Here is a 19,488-nt window from a genome sequence, read left to right as displayed (position 1 = left end):
GGGGGGGGGGACTCGGGAAGGGAGTGGGGAGAGCAGAAGCAGGCGGCGAGCTGCGGGGGTGGGGGGAGCCTGAGGGACCTGAAGTCTGGGCACCTCCTCTTCCAGACCTCAGGCCCACCCAGGCTCTCTAGTGCGCTGGTCCTGCCCCCACAGCCCCTGTGGCGTGGGGAGGGGGAGGCAGCAGGCCCGGGAGGGGGTCCCTCATTCTCCAGCGGCGCCAGGGGCCAAAGGATGCAGGGCTGCATTTCTGTGCTGGAGACCAAAGTGGGGGAGGGGAGGGGAGGGAAGGAGGGGGAGGGAGTAACTGGCAGGTTGGAATTCTCCTTCTCTGCCTGGTGGATAAATTGTCACTAATCCAGGCTTGGGAAGTCGTTGGATCCTACAGAGTGCAGGAGATAGGGAGGGAGGGAGGGAGGGAGGGAGGGAGGGACACACACACCAACACAAAGCCCCGCAACCTGGCGATGCACACCCCCACGGGCACAGACACCACCTGCCCCGCACACGCATGCTGGCTGCCACACAAAGATGGACCCACGGTGACACACCCCGACACACACACACACAGGACACGGCGGCGGCACCGGGGCGCACACACAATGTGGCACTGGAGATAAGTTGGGAAGAGAGGCAGGGAGGGCACAGCAGAGCCAGCCCGCCCCCCCAAGCCCCCTCAGCCAAACCCAGGCAGGCACGCGCACACGCACACCCTCCTAGCCAGAGAGAAAGGCATGGGGACGAGGCGCCAGGCTCCCCCAGAGTGAGACACGAAGAGACAGAGAGGAGAGTGGGAGTGCAGCCCCTTCGTGCTCATGCCCACTTGCACAGCCCCTCCTCTCCCATGCACACACACACACACACACACACACACACACACACACACACACACACACACACAGGCAGAGAGGCCAGCCCTGTCCCTGAGGCTCTGGGATGACTCTGGCCAAGTCACTTTCTGCCTCTGGGTCTGTTTAAAGGAAGGTGGCTGCCGAGATGGGGTTCTCTGAGGCCCCTTCCCGCTCTCAATCCCATGATCCTGTGCCATGCTGGGAAAGCAGGGCAGACGTCTCTGATAGGACCGGAGGCCAGGAGAAGAACAACTGAGAGGAGAGGAAGAGAGGCTATCCCTCCCTCCAGCCCTTAGCCTGGGGGGTGGGTGGGGGGCAGGCAGCTCAGTGCCCCCTCCCAGACTTGCACAATGAGCCCCGGAGATGAGTACAGGCAGATGCCCAGGAGAAGCTAATTCCCCCCCTCCCCCTTTCCTCTGGCCAAGTTTATTCAAAACAAAACAAAAATCCACCACCAAAAAGCCTGGGAGGAAACCCTAAGACAGTCTCCTTGGGGAGGTGTGGACGCCGGTGCTGTTATCTCCATCCACAAAATTGTACCCACACTCACACCTGCACACACCTACATCCATGCCCGCTTCCATGGGTCACACACACACACACACAGAGCTGGTGGCCCCTCTTCTGTCACCCTGCCTGAGTCGTGATCCCTCCCCAAATGTTTCTGCTTCCTTCCTCTCTGTCTCCCCCATTACCATCTCCTCCCTTTCTCCCATCTCTGCCTCCAGCCCCTGGGGAGGGGAATTGGGCAGCTGAGCTCCTCATCGGAGCTTCGCTCAGTGGGCCGCGGGCCAGGTATACCACTGGCATAAACAACCCTTCTCCCCCTGCTCTATTTTCGTCCCTCTCCTGAGCACCCCTTCTTCCACAGATCCCCTGCATCTGAGTTTGCTCCCACCCCTCCCCCACGGGTCTGTTCTCTCTGTGTTCATGGCTGGGGGGAACCTGTGTTTGATTTTACAGATGGGAGTTTGCCTGACCACCAACCCAGTGGCCTGGAGACCAGCAACTGGAGTCCATTACAAAGCACCTAGGGGGCCCCGGGCCGGGGGCGACACACGGCCAGCGTTGGAGACCACCCTGGGGACGGCGTTGGTGACAGGGGCTTCCCACTGAGCCAGGACTGCCCCAGCAGCCTGCTCAGGTAACAATGAATAGAGAGCTCTGTGCCAGCCTTTTGTCTGGCCTCCCAATCCCTCTCTCCCTCCTTCCTACCTGGGCTCCGCTCTCTTAACTGAATTCCATTCCTCTCTCCCCTCCTCCCCACCCTCAGACTCTCTTGCCCCTGCCCAGTGCCTTCCTTCCCTACCACCCTATCTTCTCCTTGCCTCGGTCTCTAGTGAGAGCTTTCCTTCCACCATGCCTGCTTCCCTCCCCCGAGTTCCAGAGGCTTGTGACTCCAGGCAAAGAGAGAGCTGGAACTCAGGCAGGCTCGTTTCCCAGTCTCAGATTGGAAATACTGACTTGAAGTGGTTTTTATCATTTCCTGGGGAATCTTGGAGGGAGGGGTGTGATTGATAGCTGAGGGTTTGTTTTTTTGGTTTTAGCTCAGCATAAGGGCGAGGTTAGGACCCAGTGGGGAGAGGGAGACAAGAGGGAGACTTGGGGGGCTTAGTCACAGCCAGAGGCATCAGCCCAACTGTTGGTCTGTGTGGAGAAATCTTTCAAGATGTCTGTCCCGCCATCTGTCAGTCCAGCAAAACCCACCACCTCCTGTCACAGTGGAGAGTCCAGGGACAGAGCAACAGCAGGGATGGGAAGTGAGAGAGCAGGAGGATCATGGGGTGGCAGAGATATGACTTGGCAAGCTTTGGGAGGTACTGGGGATCCAGCCTCCCTGCCACACCTCTGACCACTCAGTGTCAGCCACCAAGCCCAACTCAGAAGTGGGTGCCAGGGGGCCCACTGCACCCATCTCCGAAGGGCCAGGCTAGCTGAGGGAGGGGGAAGGCAGAGCTGTGGGGTCCTGGGTCTGTGAGTATCCCCGGGACCTCAGCTTTCATGTTAGGTGTCATTTGGGAGATGAAAGACATTATTCCCCTGTGTGTGTATGAGAGAGAGAATGAGAGAGTGTGTGAGAGAGAATGAGAGTGTGTGAGTGTGTGCGTGAGAGAGGGACAGAGAAAAAGAGGGAGGGAGAGAGTGTGTGAGTGTGTGTATGTATGTGTGAGAGAGAGAGGGAGGGAGAGAGTGTGAGAATGAGTGTGTGAATGTATGAGAGAGAATGAGAGAGAAGGGAGTGTGTGAATGAGAATGAGAGAGAGTGAATGTGTGAGAGAGAATGAGTGTGTGAGTGAGAATGAGAGTGTGTGTGTAAGAGACAGAGAAAAGGAGAGAGGGAGAGTGTGTGTGTGTGTGTGTGTGTGTGTGTGAGAGAGAGAGAGAGAGAGAGAGAGAGAGAGAGAGAGAGAGAGAGACTGTCCATGTCTGTGTGAATGTGTGGTGCAGACCAAGAGGTATGGGTGTAAGCTTGCCCATATGGGTCCCCAAGGCTTTGGGTGTACTTGTTCTGCTATGTGGGTCAAGGCATGTGCCCATGGGCTGTGTATGTGGAAAGCTGTGTGTTCACATAGAAGTGTCTGTATGTGTGTTTGCATTCACATAGGGGTGTGTGTGTGTGTGTGTGTGTGTGTGTGCTGAGAGCTGGGACGTCTGCACCAGCTCACACAGCACAGCAGTGCCCAGCCTTGTGGCCAAATAGTTGAAGTCACTTCCTGCTGCATGCAGCTTGCCATGTGAGCCGCCTGCCCGCCCTCAGAGCTGGGGCTGCCATAAGGGGCTGAGGGCCGGGGGACGGGGGGCCGGGAGGCTGGAGGCCAGGGGAAGGACAACATAATCCTCCAGGAGAAGAGACAGAGATGTGTGAGGGATCTGGGAGGGGAACCCCTGCCCTACTCCACACTGTCTGTGAGGAAGGAGGCTGGGAAACACGGGTTGGGGGGGGGGTCACCCGGAGAACCAGAGAGGCGGGTAGGAGAACAGGACAAGGGCAGAACACACGAAGGGGTTGGCATCCATTCCAGGCTGGCCCTGAGGAAGGCCATAGGGCAGAGGAGGAAAAGGGAAAGAAGGGAATGGATGAGAAGCAGCAGGGAGGAGGAAGGAAAGTCAGGAGTCTCTCAGAACTAAGGAAGGCCAGAAGCAGGAAGAGATGGGGGTCAGGAACGGGGTGCTGGGACGGTCTGGAGCGTTCTGAAACCTTGGATGGAGGGGAGGAGCCCAGACCAGGCTGACCCCTGTGGAGAGCAGATGCCATCCCCCAGGGAGAGGGCCCCCCTGGAGCTTGCCCAGTGGGCTGGGAGCAAGGCACACCTGGCTCCTCCCGGCACCAATGGGGCCCTTCTGTGGGACAGAGACTTGGCAGAGGGCCTGGGCCCCATCAGCAGGAGGAAGAAGGGAGGGAGGATTTGAGGGGGGCCCTTGGCTGGGAGCCTGAGAGGGTCCCAGTGCCCAGAGTCACAGGAGAGGACCACCCCCTGTCCCTGCTGTGTGAGAGGAGGGGAAGGGAGCCAGCCCTGAGAAAGTAAGGACCCCGCAGCCCCCTCCTCTCAGGAGTGGATGGAGGGGGGCAGGGATGGGCACAGCCCAGCCTGCCAGGTGCCCCCCCACACACATACTGAGCAGGAAGGTGATGGGAAGGGGGGGCTGAGCCAAGAAAGGAAACACAAGGGCAGCTCTGTGTGGCTGGGGGGGTGGGGGCCACAGAGTGGGAGGGGGCTGGACGGCCCTGGCGGCTCCCACTGGGTGCCTGAGCCAAGCCCTCCGAGGGGCATCTGTGGCTCAGCGGGGACACCTAGTGGTGAGTGACAGACATACATCCGGATGGGTGGCCCTGGGGGGGGTGGGCTAGAGGCTATGGGGAGAGGGTGGGGAAGTGGTCGGAGCTGGGGATTTGGGAGCCAGAGCCCTGAGAGAGCTGGGGGCCTGGGGGAGCCCCTGGGAGGGTCTTGGACAGAGGCAGGAGGCAGGAAGGCTGGAGGGTGGGGCTGCGAGCCTGGCTTCAGGGGGGATATGGAGCCTGGGAGAAGAGGGTGGAGGCCCTGAAGGAGGAGCCAGGGAGGCTGGTGTGGCCCCAGCTGCCTCTGAGGATGTGCCGGAGGATTTTTCAGGGTGCCCAGAGAGCAGGTTGTGAGGACGATACACCATTAGAACTGGAAGGGCTTTTGGAGATAGACCCCTCTCAGTTCTGTGATCATAGACAGCTAAGTAAAAAGGAAGACAGAGCTCTGGACCTCAAGTCAGGGAAGTCCCGAGTTCAAGTCCAGCCTTCATCACTAGCTGGCTAACCCTGGGCAAGTCATTTCATCTCTGTTTGCCTCAGTTTCCTTATTTGTAAAGTGGGAATGATAATAGCACCTCCCCCCCAGGGTTCTGGGATAAAGTGCTTAGCAAGCCTTAAAATGCCTTTTAAGTGCTAGTGCCTATCCTCATGGTCATCATCATCATTCAGCCCCTCTGGGGAGGGCCAGAAGAAGGAAATCTAAGACAGACACACTGACCCAGACTGACATCACCATTTGACCAAACCCAATTAAATGTTTCATACAGTTCCAGACTGAGTGGGGAGAGAGGTGGAAAGCAGGGCCAAAGGAAGCCATCCAAGCCATCCGCTCACTTCTGGCCCATCTTAGAATGACTTCCTGGAGGAGGAAGGCTTTCATAAGCCACTCAGATGAGGAGGAAGGGGCAGTTTGGAGGTGGAGGCCCCATTTTCTTTCTCTGGGCCTCAGTTTTCTGGTCTAGACACAGATCCAGCTGAGCTGTCTCTTGTATGTTAGTGAGGGGGTCTCTCTCTTCCCCTGGACCCAGACAGGAGCCTCCACTGTAAATTAGAGAGGAGAAACTGGGAGGTTTTCTTCTCCATTCCCCCCCTTCCCTTTCCTTCCCTTCCCTTCCCTTCCCTCATTGTTCCAAAGGCACTGGGGCTGGGGGGGAGGGGATGGAAGACTGAGGGCCAGGAGCAGGGATTTGGGGTCTGTGTCAGGGCCAAGCGCTGGGCTGGGAGCCGGGAGTGGGGCTGGGATCAGAGGCAGAGCCGAGCAAGCAGGAGGCTCCTCTCCATGCTTGGAATTCCCTCCGACTGAGCACATCCATAGCGTGGGCCAAGTGCCACCCTCCTACCCCCACCCCCAGCCATTCTCCCACCGGCCAGCTCTCATCCTGGCCTCCTTCACCTCCTTCCTCTCCATTATCTAGGTCTGGGCCTTTTGTTAGCTAGAGATGGGGCTAGAAAGAGGGATGACATCTCTAAGTCAGGGCAGAAAAGCTCCTGCCTGATTCTCCGATTTGGCAGCAGCCTCCCTAGGAGGGGGATATTGCGGTGGGGAGGGCCAGGGAGGGAGGTCTGAGACACAAACAAAGGGAAGTGCTTGGAGTGTGGTGGGTTTGCAGGATCCACGTCCCCTGGCCCCCTCCATCCCTCATTAGCCCCGAGAGGTGAGTCCTGCCTGGAATAAGAAGGTGCCCTTAAATACCTGCTTCCCCTGGGGGGAGGGGGGGATGAAAAGGTCCTTTGAGCGCCTCCGATGCTGAGGTCTCCTGCTCTGCTAGGTGCTGGCCATTCCCCCTGGCCTGGGGCCCTCGCCAGGAGCTTCCCCTCTGAGGTGGTGGCAAGACACACAACTCACACACAGAGAATCCATCACTCTCTCTCGAATCTCTTCACTCCAGGGCATAATCGCTCTTTCAGGTCAGTTGGATATCTGGGGGGGAGGGGGAGATGGGAAACATGGAACATGAAGGGGGGGTGGGGACTGGAGGAGCCTCCGATGATCGGTGGGGGTGGGGGCGCCACCGGGGAACTCAGGGTGTTTTTCTTTCTTTCTTTTCTCTCTAACAGAAAATTCCATTGTCAGAGCCCCAGCAGCACAGAGGGTGAGTTTTTTTCTTCTCCAGGGACACTGCCCAGACCTGAGCAAGGGAGGGGCAGGTAGTGGATCCCCAGCCCTAGAAGGCCCAGCCGCTGGCTCTCGGGGCTCGGTGTGGGGCTGAGCGCCCAAGGCCTGGGGTTTGGGGTACCTGGGGAGGTACCTGGGGAGGTACCTGGGGGAAGGATTGGGAGGAGGGGGCGGTGCTGTGAACTCCAACTTCTCTGCTCTTCCTCCAGGGTCTTAGGGTGATCTGGAGAAGCCAGATTCTAGACTGGGGAGGATTAAGTACCAGGGATGGGGCACTTCATAGGAGAGAGAGTACTTGCTGGACCCGGAGTCGGGAAAATCTGGGTTCGAATCCCACCTCAGACATTTACTAGCTCGGTGACCCTGGGCCAGTCTCTGAAGCTCTGAACTCAGTCTCCTCATCTGCTAAATGGGGGATTTGGACTTGCTGACCTATCTCTAAAGGCTCCTTCCAGTTCTGAGCCTATGAACGAAGTAGCCGGGTTGGGGGGCTGAAGATGGGGGGCCGATAGGGTGCCGAGGTCTAGGGTCCTGGGTTGGATGTTGAGGCCCAGGGACGGGAGGACTCGCCCCGGATGTGCCCACGGTGACCCCTTCCCCCCGTCACTCCCCCGCCCTCACCCCATCTCTCGCAGGTCTGTGTCTCGGCTTTCCTGACCCCCATGTCAGTCCCGGCCCCGCCCGGTGGCCCTCGGAGGACAACTTCAGGATGCGTGTGAAGCCCCAGGGCCTGGTGGTGACCTCCAGTGCCGTGTGCAGCTCACCCGACTACCTCCGGGAGCCCAAGTACTACCCCGGCGGCTCCCCCAGCCCCCGGCCCCTGCTCCCTGCTCGGTCCCCTGCCTGCCCGCCCAACAAGGCCTTCTCCCGAACCTTCCCCGAGGATCCCCATCCACCGCCCCGAGGGGACCCCGGTCCTCGGCGCCCACCGCTCCTCTCCAAGGGGGACGACCTGCTGCCCCCCCGCCCCCCGGTGCCCCCCCGGCCTTTCCCTCACGCCCGCTGCCCTGTGCCCGGCGGGGGGGGCTCCAAGCGCCGCTGGGGCAACGGGCGGGTGAACCTGCACCCAGTGGTGCAGCTTATCGACATCATGAAGGACCTGACGCGACTGTCCCAGGACCTGCAGCACAGCGGGGTCCACCTGGACTGCGGGGGCCTGCGGCTGAGCCGGCCCCCAGCTCCTCCCCCCGGGGATCTTCAATATAGTTTCTTCTCCTCACCCAGCCTGGCCAACAGCATCCGAAGTCCCGAGGAGCGGAATACCCCCCATGGCAAGGCCGAGAGACCCGGGCGAGCCCTCTATGAGGCAGAGCCCGAGCAGAGGGGGAGCCCCGAGCCGGGCCAGGGAACGAGCCCCGGAGCCGCTACCGGCCTCCCCCAGGAACCCGAGCCTGACGCTCCCGACTACTCTGAGCTGGCCGACGCCGACATCCTCAGCGAGCTGGCCTCCCTCGCCTGCCCCGAGGCTCAGCTCCTCGAGGCCCAGGCCCTGGAGCCGCCGTCCCCCGAACCCGAGCCCCAGCTCCTGGACCAGCAGCCCCGCTTCCTGGATCCCCAGGTGCTGGAGCCGCTCGGGGAAACGCTGGAGCTGCCGCCGCTCCAGCCACTGGCCGACCCACTGGGCTTGCCGGGCCTGGCCCTCCAGGCCCTGGAGACGTTGCCAGATGCCCTCGAGACCCAGCTGCTGGACCCCCAGAGCCTCGACCCCCTGCCTAAGCTGCTCGAGGCCCCCAGCCACCACCTAGAGTCACAGCCGCCCATGGCCAGCTGTCCGCTGCCCGAGCCCCTGCGGCTGGACCTGTGCCCTCCCCGAGGGCCGCTGGGGACCGAGGGCCACCCCAAGTACGCCCTGCGGCGGACTGATAAGCCAAAGATTTTGTGCCGCCGCCGCAAGGCGGGCCGGGGCAGGAAGGCGGATGCCTGCCCTGAAGGGCGCCTGCTGCCCCTGCCCATGCCTGTGGGCCTGGCGGCTGCCTTGGCAGAACCCGTGCCACCCCCACCAGACGTTGTCCCAGTCCCTACCCCAGAGCCGGACACTGGGGCCCCTCGACCCCTCGTGCCCACCCGAAAGGGCAAGTGCCGGGGCGTTCGGCGGATGGTGGTGAAGATGGCCAAGATCCCCGTGTCTCTGGGGCGCCGGAACAAGACCACGTACAAAGTGTCCTCCCTGAGTAGCAGCCTGAACGTGGAGGGCAAGGAGCTGGGGGTCCGGGTGTCGGCCGAGCCCACCCCTCTCCTGAAGATGAAGAACAACGGGCGCAACGTGGTGGTGGTGTTCCCGCCCGGCGAGATGCCCATCATTCTGAAGCGCAAGAGGGGCCGTCCCCCTAAGAACCTGCTGCTGGGCCCCGGGAAGCCCAAGGAGCCCACCCCCGAGGTGAAGAAGCGGCGGCGGCGGAAGCAGAAGCTGGCCTCCCCGCAGCCCTCCTACGCGGCCGACGCCAACGACAGCAAGGCCGACTACTCGGACGTGCTGGCCAAGCTGGCCTTCTTGAACCGCCAGAGCCAGTGTGCGGGCCGCTGCTCCCCACCCCGCTGCTGGACCCCCAGCGAGCCCGAGTCCGTGCACCAGGCTCCCGACACCCAGAGCATCTCCCACTTCTTACACCGTGTCCAGGGCTTCCGCCGGCGGGGCGGGAAGGCGGGGGGCTTTGGCGGGCGGGGTGGCGGCCACGCCGCCAAGGCTGCCCGCTGCTCCTTCAGCGATTTCTTCGAGGGCATTGGGAAGAAAAAGAAGGTGGTGGCAGCCCCGGGGGTAGGGGGCATGGGCCATCCCGAGCTGGGTCACCCCCGCAAGAGGGGCCGGGTAGAAGTGGATGCGGGAGGGAAGCCCAAGAGGAAAAGGCGAGCGCGGAAGAACGGGACGCTGTTCCCAGAACAGACCCCCGGGGGTCAGAACTTTGGGGACGGGGGCGCAGAGTGGACTGGGGAGAAGGGCAACGCCTGGGCTCCCCACCACGGACACCCCGGGAGCCAGGCTGGGCGAAACTGTAGCTACCAGGGGGCCGAGGCCCGGGCCTTTCCATCATCCGGCCTAGAGAGCGGTGCCTCTGGCCGGGGCGGGTACTACGGGACGGGGACGCCCTCGGCCCAGGCGGAGCTCAGCCAGGAGCGCCACAGCCTCTTCACGGGCTATTTCCGTTCCCTGCTGGACTCGGATGACTCCTCGGATCTGCTGGACTTTGCCCTTTCCGCTTCTCGGCCCGAGTCACGCAAGTCATCGGGCACCTATACGGGGCCCCCCACCAGCACCCTGCCCGCTCAGGGCCGGGGCCTGGCCGCCTTCCCTAACCGGGGGGCCAAGGCCAACCCAGCAGTCGGTGGGGCCGGGACCGGGACAGAACCATCCTTCCAGCCGGTCCTTCCCGCCCGCCAGGCTTTCCCTCCAGGGAGGGCGGCAGGCTACGGGGTGACCCCGGCCGCATCGGACTGTCGGGCCACCGAGGCCTTTCCAAAGTTGGCACCGCCCTCGGCCGTGGCTCGCTCGCCCACGGCCCACCCACCAGCGGGCACCTACCCCCAGTATAGCAGTTATGCAGCGGGCCAGGGCGTATTCCCGCCGGGGAAGCCCTTTTCGGGGCAAGACTGTGCCAATAGCAAGGACTGCAGCTTTGCCTACGGCAGCGGCAGCAGCCTCCCAGCCTCACCCAGTAGCGCCCACAGTGCTGGCTATGCCCAGCCCACAGCGGGCCCCTGCCTGCCCATGGGCAAAGCCTCCTTCTTTAACAGCAGCGAGGCGGCTCCTTTCTCCGGCTCGGCCCCCACGCCACTCCGCTGCGACAGCCGCGCCAGCACCGTCTCGCCCGGGGGGTACATGGTGCCCAAGAGCACCGCCGCCCCCGCCGCCCCCTCCTTCCAGCCCTCCCCCGAGAATTGTCGGCAGTTCGCGGGGGCATCTCAGTGGCCTTTCCGGCAGGGCTACGGAGGCCTGGATTGGACCTCGGAGGCCTTCAGCCAGCTCTACAACCCCGGCTTCGACTGCCACATCAACGAGCCCAACGTGATCCTGGACATCTCCAACTACACCCCGCAGAAGGCCAAGCAGCAGACGGCCGTGTCCGAGACCTTCTCTGAGTCGTCCTCCGACAGCACCCAGTTCAACCAGCCTACGGGCGGCTACCGGCGGGCCAACAGCGAGGCCTCCTCCAGCGAAGGCCAGTCCAGCCTGTCGAGCCTGGAGAAGCTGATGATGGACTGGAACGAGGCGTCGTCCGCCCCCGGCTACAACTGGAACCAGACTGTCCTTTTCCAGAGCAGCTCCAAGCCCGGCCGGGGCCGGCGGAAGAAGGTGGACTTGTTCGAGGCCTCCCACTTGGGTTTCTCCTCTTCCTCGTCCTCGTCCCCAGCCACGGCCTCCTCTGCCTATCCCTCCAAGCGCAGCACGGGACCCAGGCAGCCCCGGGGGGCCCGGGGGGGTGGGGCCTGCTCGGGGAAGAAGGAGCGGGGGGGCGGGGCCAAGGCCAAGTTCATCCCCAAGCCGCAGCCGGTCAACCCCCTGTTCCAGGACAGCCCCGACCTGGGCTTGGACTACTATAGCGGGGACAGTAGCATGTCGCCTCTGCCCTCGCAGTCGCGGGCCTTCGGGGTGGGGGAGAGGGATCAGTGTGACTACATTGGGCCCTACTCGATGAATCCGTCCACACCTTCGGACGGCACCTTCGGGCAGGGGTTCCATTGCGACTCGCCCAGCCTGGGCCCTCCCCCGGACTTGGACAGCAAACATTTCCCCGGCCTCGCCCACCCCCTGGGCACGCCGGGCCCACAGACAGTGTTTGATTCGGGCCTCCAGAAGGCCTATTCCCCCAACTGCTCGCCAACACTGGCCTTCAAAGAGGACCTGCGGCCGGCCAAGCTGCCAGCCTGCGAGCCACTTAAACATGGCCTTCAGGGCACCGGCCTTGGCCATGCCCCCCACCTGAGCTGCCGGGACCTGCCCCTTGGCCAGACCCACTACGACTCGCCCAGCTGCAAAGGTGCCAGCTATTGGTACCCGCCGGGCTCCGCGGCCCGCAGCCCACCCTACGAGGGCAAGGCCGGGTCGGGGCTGCTGGCTGACTTCCTGGGCAGGACGGAGGCCTCGTGCCTCAATGCCCCGCACCTCACCAGCCCCCCAGCCACGCCCAAAGGGGACAAGGAGCCCCTGGAGATGGTGCGGCCACCCGGTCCCCCCCGAGGGGGCTATGGCTGCCCGCTCCTAAGTGACTTGACCCTGTCACCTGTGCCGAGGGACTCCATGCTGCAGTTGCAGGACACATACAGGTACCCCGGCTTTGTGCCGCAGGGCCACCCGGGCCTGGGGGGTGCCCCGAAGAGCGGCTTCCTGGGGCCTATGGGGGAGCCCCACCCTGAGGACACTTTCACCGTCACCTCCCTGTAGTGCCAACTGAAGTGCCAACTGGACAATGAGGTTTTCTAACAGGGTGAGTTGGGGGTGGGGCAGGGGCAGGGTAACAGGGAGGGGAGAGGTCTGAAGAAAGAAGAGCGGAGGGGGGTGAGCCATCTCAGAGAGCATTGGGGGGGCGGGGAACCCAGGCCTTCTTAGCCTCTCCTTGTGGCCGGAGTCCTTGGACGCTCTTGGGGAGAGGGGCCCAACCAGGTATGGGGTCTTAGGGGAGATCAAGAGGGAGGCTTTGGTGAAGAAGAGAAGTTGGACAAGATGACTATCCCACTAAGATGGGGGGCCAGGTTTGGCTAGTTCAGACTAGGGCTCTCCCCCCTAATCTTCTCTCTAGGGAACCCCAGTACCTGAAGGGGTCCCCAGTCTTCATTTGTATAAGTCAAAGTCTGAAGTAAAGGTCATTTCGAGCCCGTGTGCCCACGGGCTAGACAGGAGTGGGATGTAGCAGCTAAGAGCTTTTCCAGTAAAAGTAATGATTTCCTGTAAACTCTTTTGGCTCCATGAAAGTCCGTTGAGCCAAATAGTCAAGATTTCATACAAAATGCTGGTGATGGGGTTGGGGGTGGGGTGAGAACCTGAGATAGGAGGTTCGGTGCTCGAGACATCAGGTAATGGCCAGGAATAAGGACTTGTTGGTAGGGGGACATACACTAAGTGCTAGAAAGGAGGGCTCCATGGTAGGGATGGAGGATGAGCTCTAAGGATGAAGGCTCAGGGATGAGGATGTGGGCTAAGGGAGCGAGAACCCCAAACTTGGCCATCTCATGGGCTTGCCCTAAAGATGGCTCTCACTCCCGCACTCCAGAGAGCTGTCCCAGCAAAATAGCATCAGGGGAAGAAGCTTCGGAAGGCCCAAGCTGGGGAGAACTGGACGAGGCAGGTTTTCAGGCCTTGAGTGCCCAGCCCCCTCAACCCAAGGTCAGACAGCTGAGGATAGACAGCATGAGCTGTCTCTCAGCGTTTCTGAAGGATTTTCAAGTGGTCTGTTTAACTGATGTCATAAGCTGAAATTTGGGGAGCAAGGGTATCATGATAGCCCCCCTTTGCCCTGCTTTTTATTCTGAGTTTATGGTTAGTTGGTTTTTTAAATAAAATAAACCAAAAAAAAGAGCAAAACCCATTTTAGAAAATAAAATACAAATCTAGCTTAGACATAATGACCCCTAGAGCCTTCAGAATATGGTGGTGAGGCCCAAGGAATCCTATACCATGAAAAAAGACAACCACCAATTAGGCATGTCCAGTAGCTCTGTTGCGTACGTGTATGTGTGTGTGTGTGTGTGTGTGTGTGTGTGTGTGTGTGTGTGTGTGTGAGAAAGAGACATAGAGAAAGATAACGGGATAAATAGATTGTCTAGTTATACGGGCCAGACAATAGACATATCCAGCTGTTAAAAAGTGGTGGTCAGAGGGCAGCTGGATGGTTCAGTGGATTGAGAGCCAGGCCTAGAGATGGGAGGTCCTAGGTTCAAATCTCTGGCCTCGGACAATTCCTAGCTGTGTGACCCTGGGCAAGTCACTTGACCCCCATTGCCTAGCCCTGTAACAAATAAAATTAATATAGAAGGATATATAAAAGATATTAGGGTTTAAAAAAAAAAGTGGTGGTCACTGGAACCAGCAGGACACATAGTGAACCTCCAAGTGCCTTCCTGTTGGGACTTTAAAAAATTCAAAAAGAATCCCAAAAGATAGCCCTCTCTGGATCTGGACCAAAGATGAGCCAAGAGACTCCAACCTGGCCTTGCTCCCAACCCCTATTCTATCTCCTCAAGTTTGTTTTCCTGGTGTTTTTCCCCTCTAGAAGATCTAAGACAACCATGGGACCAGTTGACCTAGGAGTGATTTGGTGCTCTTAAGTCTCAATTATGTCCTCCCAGACTTCCCTTCCAAGCTCTCATTGCTCCCCCATTCTTCCCAGATTCCCTAATGCCTATGAGGTCAAAAACCAGAAACCAAAAACCTGCCATTCCACCCAGTCAATTCATGATCCATCCTAGCGGAGGAGGAACAATGGCCCAGATAGTCCAGAATCACAGATAATCCAACATTCATTTCTAATTTGCCTGAGGGTGATCACATAACTTTTTGTGGGGGCCATAGTGGGCAGGAAGGAGATAGAGGGTAGACAGTAGCAGATTTACTCTCTTCTTTCTAACTTAGGCCAGTATCAAAATAAGCTCTCCTTTCCTGAGCTCCAAATGGAGCCCACTGGCAGGGGGCCCCTGGTAGCAGAGGCCAAGAGCAGGCTGGGGAGAGATGTTCACTTAGGGTTTAAAAAGGTCAACTTTTCACTCTTTTGGAGAGGGAAAGGATTGCTAGATAATACGAAAGTGTCAAATGAGCAAAAAGCCCAGTCTGTTGGGTCCTTGTTCTTACATTGGAATATGGGGGTGTCTGACCTCATGGCAAGTCACAGCATGTCAAACCAAATAAGGAAGTTGCCCAGTGAAGAGCCTGGCTCAGGGGCACCTGGGAAGGCATCCAGCTTCCCCATCCTGCTCCCTGTTCATCCCCACCCCATACTGGAAACAGGCAGCAGTTATGGCTCAGCAACTCAGCAACCTCCCCATGTTTGTATGGGTCTGGGAAATGGGGATAATTTAGTGTCTGGATTCTTAAGGCTTTTTCCCAGGAGCTGAGAGGCTGGGGAGAGCTTCCACATGCAAAAGGAGAGTGAGAATTAATTGAGGAAGTGAGAGTGCCAGCAAAGGACTTAAGCCCAGTGGACCATGATGTCAGCAAGATGTTGGGTGCAGTGGACTGGCCACAGGAAGCTGGGATCTATTCTCTGCTCTGTCATTGGGTGACCTCCAGCCAGTCTTTGAGTCTTAGTTTCCTTCTCTGTAAAATGAAGCAATGAGATTATTTTATTTTATTTTTTATTTTTATTTTGAATATAGATTAGTTGATTTTAATATTCTGAGTTTAGAGTTCTCTTCCAGCTCTGACATTCTAGGGTTTAAGGGCCTTTCCAGTTCTAACATTCTATATCCTAAGGTGCCTTTCAGCTCTGACCTATTTTCTATGGTCCTTATCATCCGTAACATTCTGTGTCCTAAAGTCTCTTCCTTTCTCTGACTTTCCGTGCCCTGGGGTCCCTTCCAGATCTGGTATTCTCTGTTCTAAGAGATTTTTTTTGTTGTTGTTATTGTTCTAAGGGTCCTCCCAGGTCTGATACTCTCTCTTCTAAGGTCCCTTCCAGCTCTAATATTCATTGTTCTCAGGGCCCTCCCAGCTCTGACAGCCAGTATTCTAAGGTCTTTCCCAGATCTGACATCCTGGATTTTAAGGTCTCTTCAAGCTCTGACATTCTGTGTTTTAAGGACCTTCCTAGCTCAGACATTCCTATGTTCTAAGGTCCCTTCCAGCTTTAACCTATGTTCCAAGGGTCTTTTCAGTTTTAACATCTAATGAGCCCAAGTTTAAAGGGCTAGTTGCTTCAGAGAAAAAAAAGTTGGGAATTTCAAGTTGGCTGTAATCTCTGAGAACTTTGGCTTCTGGGATAGGTGCCAGGGTTCAGTGAAAGGATGGAAAAGGGGCTTTCAGACCTTCCCTGGACCCCAGCCTGAAAGCAGGGTCCAAAGACTCCTTTGACTGAGATGGCTCCCAGACTGAGGCTCTGAGATTGAGATGGGAATAGAGGGAAAAATAGGGAAGGGCCAGCACTATACATCTAGGAATCTCTAGGAAATTTAGGCAAAGAGAAAGACCAAACCCTCCTCAAGGTCAGTCCTGCCCCGCCCCAGTCCCTAATGCCAGCTCCTGATCATTCTGCCTCTTAGGAGGTGGTCTTTCCCAGCTCTGTGCCTCTGAATAAGAGGGTCCCATCCAAATGCTTTTACCTCATTGGCCATATTTTCATGGTGAGGCAACGCCTTCTTTTGTCTGATCACCATCTCTGCTGTTGCCAGTTTAAATCCAACTCCCTGGGAGGTCTTCCTGGTTCCTTCCTAGTGGACTCTTGGCACCTCCTGGCCCCACATGCATAGCCCATCCCTCATGATCTGTCAGCCTCTCAGAGCCCCCACCTTATTGGGCAAGGATACTGCATTTTAGGGTCAAATTTATGAAATTTCACAGGACATGGAACTAAATATTGGAATGATCAGAACCAAAGGGAGGTCTGGTTACCAGTAATTTAGGGTCATTTGAGAAGAAAGTCTCTAAATGGAAGTCTTTGGGATCTGTGTTTGGCCCTATGTTTACTGCTTAACCCTTTAACCAATCATGTGGGTTATAAAGACTTAGGTGCCCTGCTCATTAAATCAGCAGGTGATCCGTAGCTGGGCGGGTTGGATAACGGACTGAATGAAAGAGACGGAACCCTAAAAGTTCTTGACCTTGGACCAAATCTCAAAAGACAAAATTTAATAGGAATAAATATATATAAAGTTTCACACTCAAAATCATCAACTTCTCGAGTTCAAGATGGAGGAAATGTGTCTAGGTAGAAGTGTGTATGAAAAAGATCTGGGGGTTTCAGTGAACCACGAGCTCCATATAAATCTACAGCTGTGGTATGGCAACCAAAACAAGTTTATGGGATCTTGGACTCTATTTCATGAGCCATCACTTCCAGAGACAAATAAGCTGTTCTACTGTGCCCTGCCCTAGACAGACCAAACCTAATAACAACAAAAATAATAATGGCTTGTATTTATATAGTGCTAAGCACTTTACAAATATTATCGCATTTGATCTTCACAACAACCCTGGGAGGTACAGCGCTATTATTATCTCTTTTTTGGAATTGAGGAAACCAAGACAAACAGAGGTTAAGTGACTTACCCAGGGTCATACAGCTAGGTAGTATCTAGGACTAGATTTAAACCCAGCTTCCTGATTCCAGACCCAGTGCTCTGTCCACTGAGCTATCCAGCTGGAGTATTGTATTTGATTGTGAGTGGCCATGTGGGTAAGCTGGGGCAGGTCCAGGGACAGGTAGCCAAGATGGCAGTGGGTCTCGGGTTTAGGCAAGATGAGCCTGAACCTGAAAGCACTAAGGGTATTTAGCCTGGAGAACAGAAGGTTCCCATAATAGCTCTCTTCGAATATCTGAAGGACCGTGAAATAGAAGAGAGATGTGACTTGTTTTGTTTGGCCCCAAAGGGCAGATGTAGAAGCAATGGGTGGATGTTTTATATTTATTCATTATCTACTTTGAATATACTTATCTTGCCGAGGGCATGGATTATTTCTCTTTCGTCCTTATGTCTCCAGCCCAGTTCTTGGCACATAGTAGGACCTTTATAAATGCCTGTTGATAGATAGATTGGTTAATGTGTGCATGTTGTCCTCTGCCACCCCCCATATGTGCCCACAATAGAATGCAAACTTTGAATCCCCACTTTCTGCCACAGGAAGGAGCAGGGCCCCTCTCACTAGAGGTCTTCAAGGGAAGGCTGCATGATCACTGCTTGGGTGCATTTCAGAGAGGTTGGTCCAGAATAGCCTTTCCCAGTCTGCAGTTCTCTGCTGGCAGTTAAGGTAGAGGCAGGCGACACAGCCCAGGCACCGTTCTGGAAAGGAAGCAGATCCAGGCTCTCAGTTACCTACATAGTCAGGCAACTAAAATTTATCAAGTGTCTGCTACATGCAAAGCATTGAGGATACAAAAAAAAAAAAAAAAAAAAAAGGCAAAAACCTGGGCCAACGCCTCAAGGAGCTCACAGTCTAATGAGAGAGGCAGCATGCATGTAAACAACTCTGCACAAATCAGATCCATGCAGGATCAATTGGAGATGATCCCAAGATGGAAGACACTAGCATCCTGCAGAAGATGGGGCTTTAGCTGAGACTTGAAGGAAGCCATGTAAGCACAGGAGAAGATGGGGAGGGAGAGAATTCTAGGTGTTGACAATACACAGAGTAGGGGCAGCGATGTATCACAGTGGATTGAGAGCCACACCTGGAGTTGGGAGGTCCTGGGTTCAAATGTGGCCTCAGACATATCTAACTGTGTTACCCTTGGCAAATCACTTAATCTGTTTGCCTTAGTTTCCTTATCTGTAAAATGAGCTGGAGAAGGAAATGGTGAACCATTCCAGTATCTTTGCCAAGAAAGCACCAAAATGGGGTCATGAAAAGTCTGAACAACAGCAAGGAAACCAAAGGTAGTAATAACAGGACTTGGTAGCTGATTGAATAAGGGGGAGGTGAGTGAAGATGAGGAAGTAAGGAGCTGATGATACCTAGGGTGTAAGACTTTGGGTATCCCCCAGTCTGATAGGGGAGACAAAACCCTGTTCTGCCTTTCCCAACTTGTCCAAGCCAAGCGTTCCTGTTCCAATGGAGAGTTGAGGAGTGCCCTCTGGGAACCCTGTGCCCAAATTGGATGGGAGGAGCAGGTCACAGGATTCAGCCCCACAGGCATTAAAACTTAAGAAAAAGAACACCTATCTAAAATCACTGAGTCCAGTCCCAGCTACCCAAATACCCCTAATTTAGTAGGCTAATATGCAAATTTTGCCTTTGGAATGCAGTGGATTTGGGGTTGGGTTCTTCACACACACACACACACACACACACACACACACACACACACACACACACCTACTGGATTAACTTGTCGCATTTTACCTGACTCAAACTGAGATTAATACTGACTGAGTTCTTTGATCCATATCCTGTGATGCCAGGCTAAGGATAGGAGAGATAGAGAATTGCTGAGGACTTATTAAGCCCCTACTTTGCCCAGCCCAATCATAGGTGGATGGGGGTACAAAGAGACAGAAGAAGAAGACAGAGTCCTTGCCCATGGGCAGTTGACTGTGTCTGACTTTTCCTGACCCCATTTAGGGGTTTCTTTCTTTCTTTCTTTCTTTCTTTCTTTCTTTCTTTCTTTCTTTCTTTCTTTCTTTCTACTTCCATATTGGTCATTGTTGTAAGAGAATACTCGTATGAAACCAAAATCTCCAAATAAAACCATAAATAAACTAATGTGAAAGGTGGTATGCTCTGATCTGCATCCAACTCCAACAAGTCTTCTTCTGGACGTGGATAGCCTTCTTTGTCCTTCAGTATTGTCCTGGATCTTGCTGAGAGTAGCTAAATCTTTCACAGCTGATCATCATACAATATTGCTGTTACTGTGTACAATGTTCTCCTGGTTCTGTTTATTTCATTCTGTATCAGTTCATGTAGATCTTTCTATCTTTTTCTGAAATCATCTTGCTCATTGTTTCTTACCACACAGTAGTATTCCATCACCAACATATACCATAATTTGTTCCCAATTGATGGACATCCTCTCTATTTCCAATTCTTTGCCATTTCCCAATTGATGGACATCCTCTCTATTTCCAATTCTTTGCCACCACATAAAGAGCTACTATAAATATTT

The 19,488-nt window shown here is 56.1% G+C and overlaps 1 protein-coding gene across 1 annotated transcript in view; it reads left to right on the top strand.

Moving 5' to 3' along the window:
* Positions 1–6,319: 6,319 nt before the first annotated feature.
* AHDC1 (AT-hook DNA binding motif containing 1) overlaps positions 6,320–19,488 on the top strand; it is a 28,170-nt gene continuing 15,001 nt past the window's right edge. The window contains exons 1-3 of the mRNA XM_044667930.1: positions 6,320–6,537; positions 6,688–6,722; positions 7,381–12,165. Of these exons, the coding sequence (XP_044523865.1) occupies positions 6,374–6,537; positions 6,688–6,722; positions 7,381–12,122 (4,941 nt within the window). The 5' untranslated portion in view covers positions 6,320–6,373 and the 3' untranslated portion in view covers positions 12,123–12,165. The remainder of the gene's footprint in view (positions 6,538–6,687; positions 6,723–7,380; positions 12,166–19,488) is intronic.

Source organism: Gracilinanus agilis, chromosome 3, assembly GCF_016433145.1.
Source record: "Gracilinanus agilis isolate LMUSP501 chromosome 3, AgileGrace, whole genome shotgun sequence".
In the NCBI taxonomy this organism is placed as follows: Eukaryota; Metazoa; Chordata; class Mammalia; order Didelphimorphia; family Didelphidae; genus Gracilinanus; species Gracilinanus agilis.
This window is presented reverse-complemented; position numbering and strand designations above follow the sequence as displayed.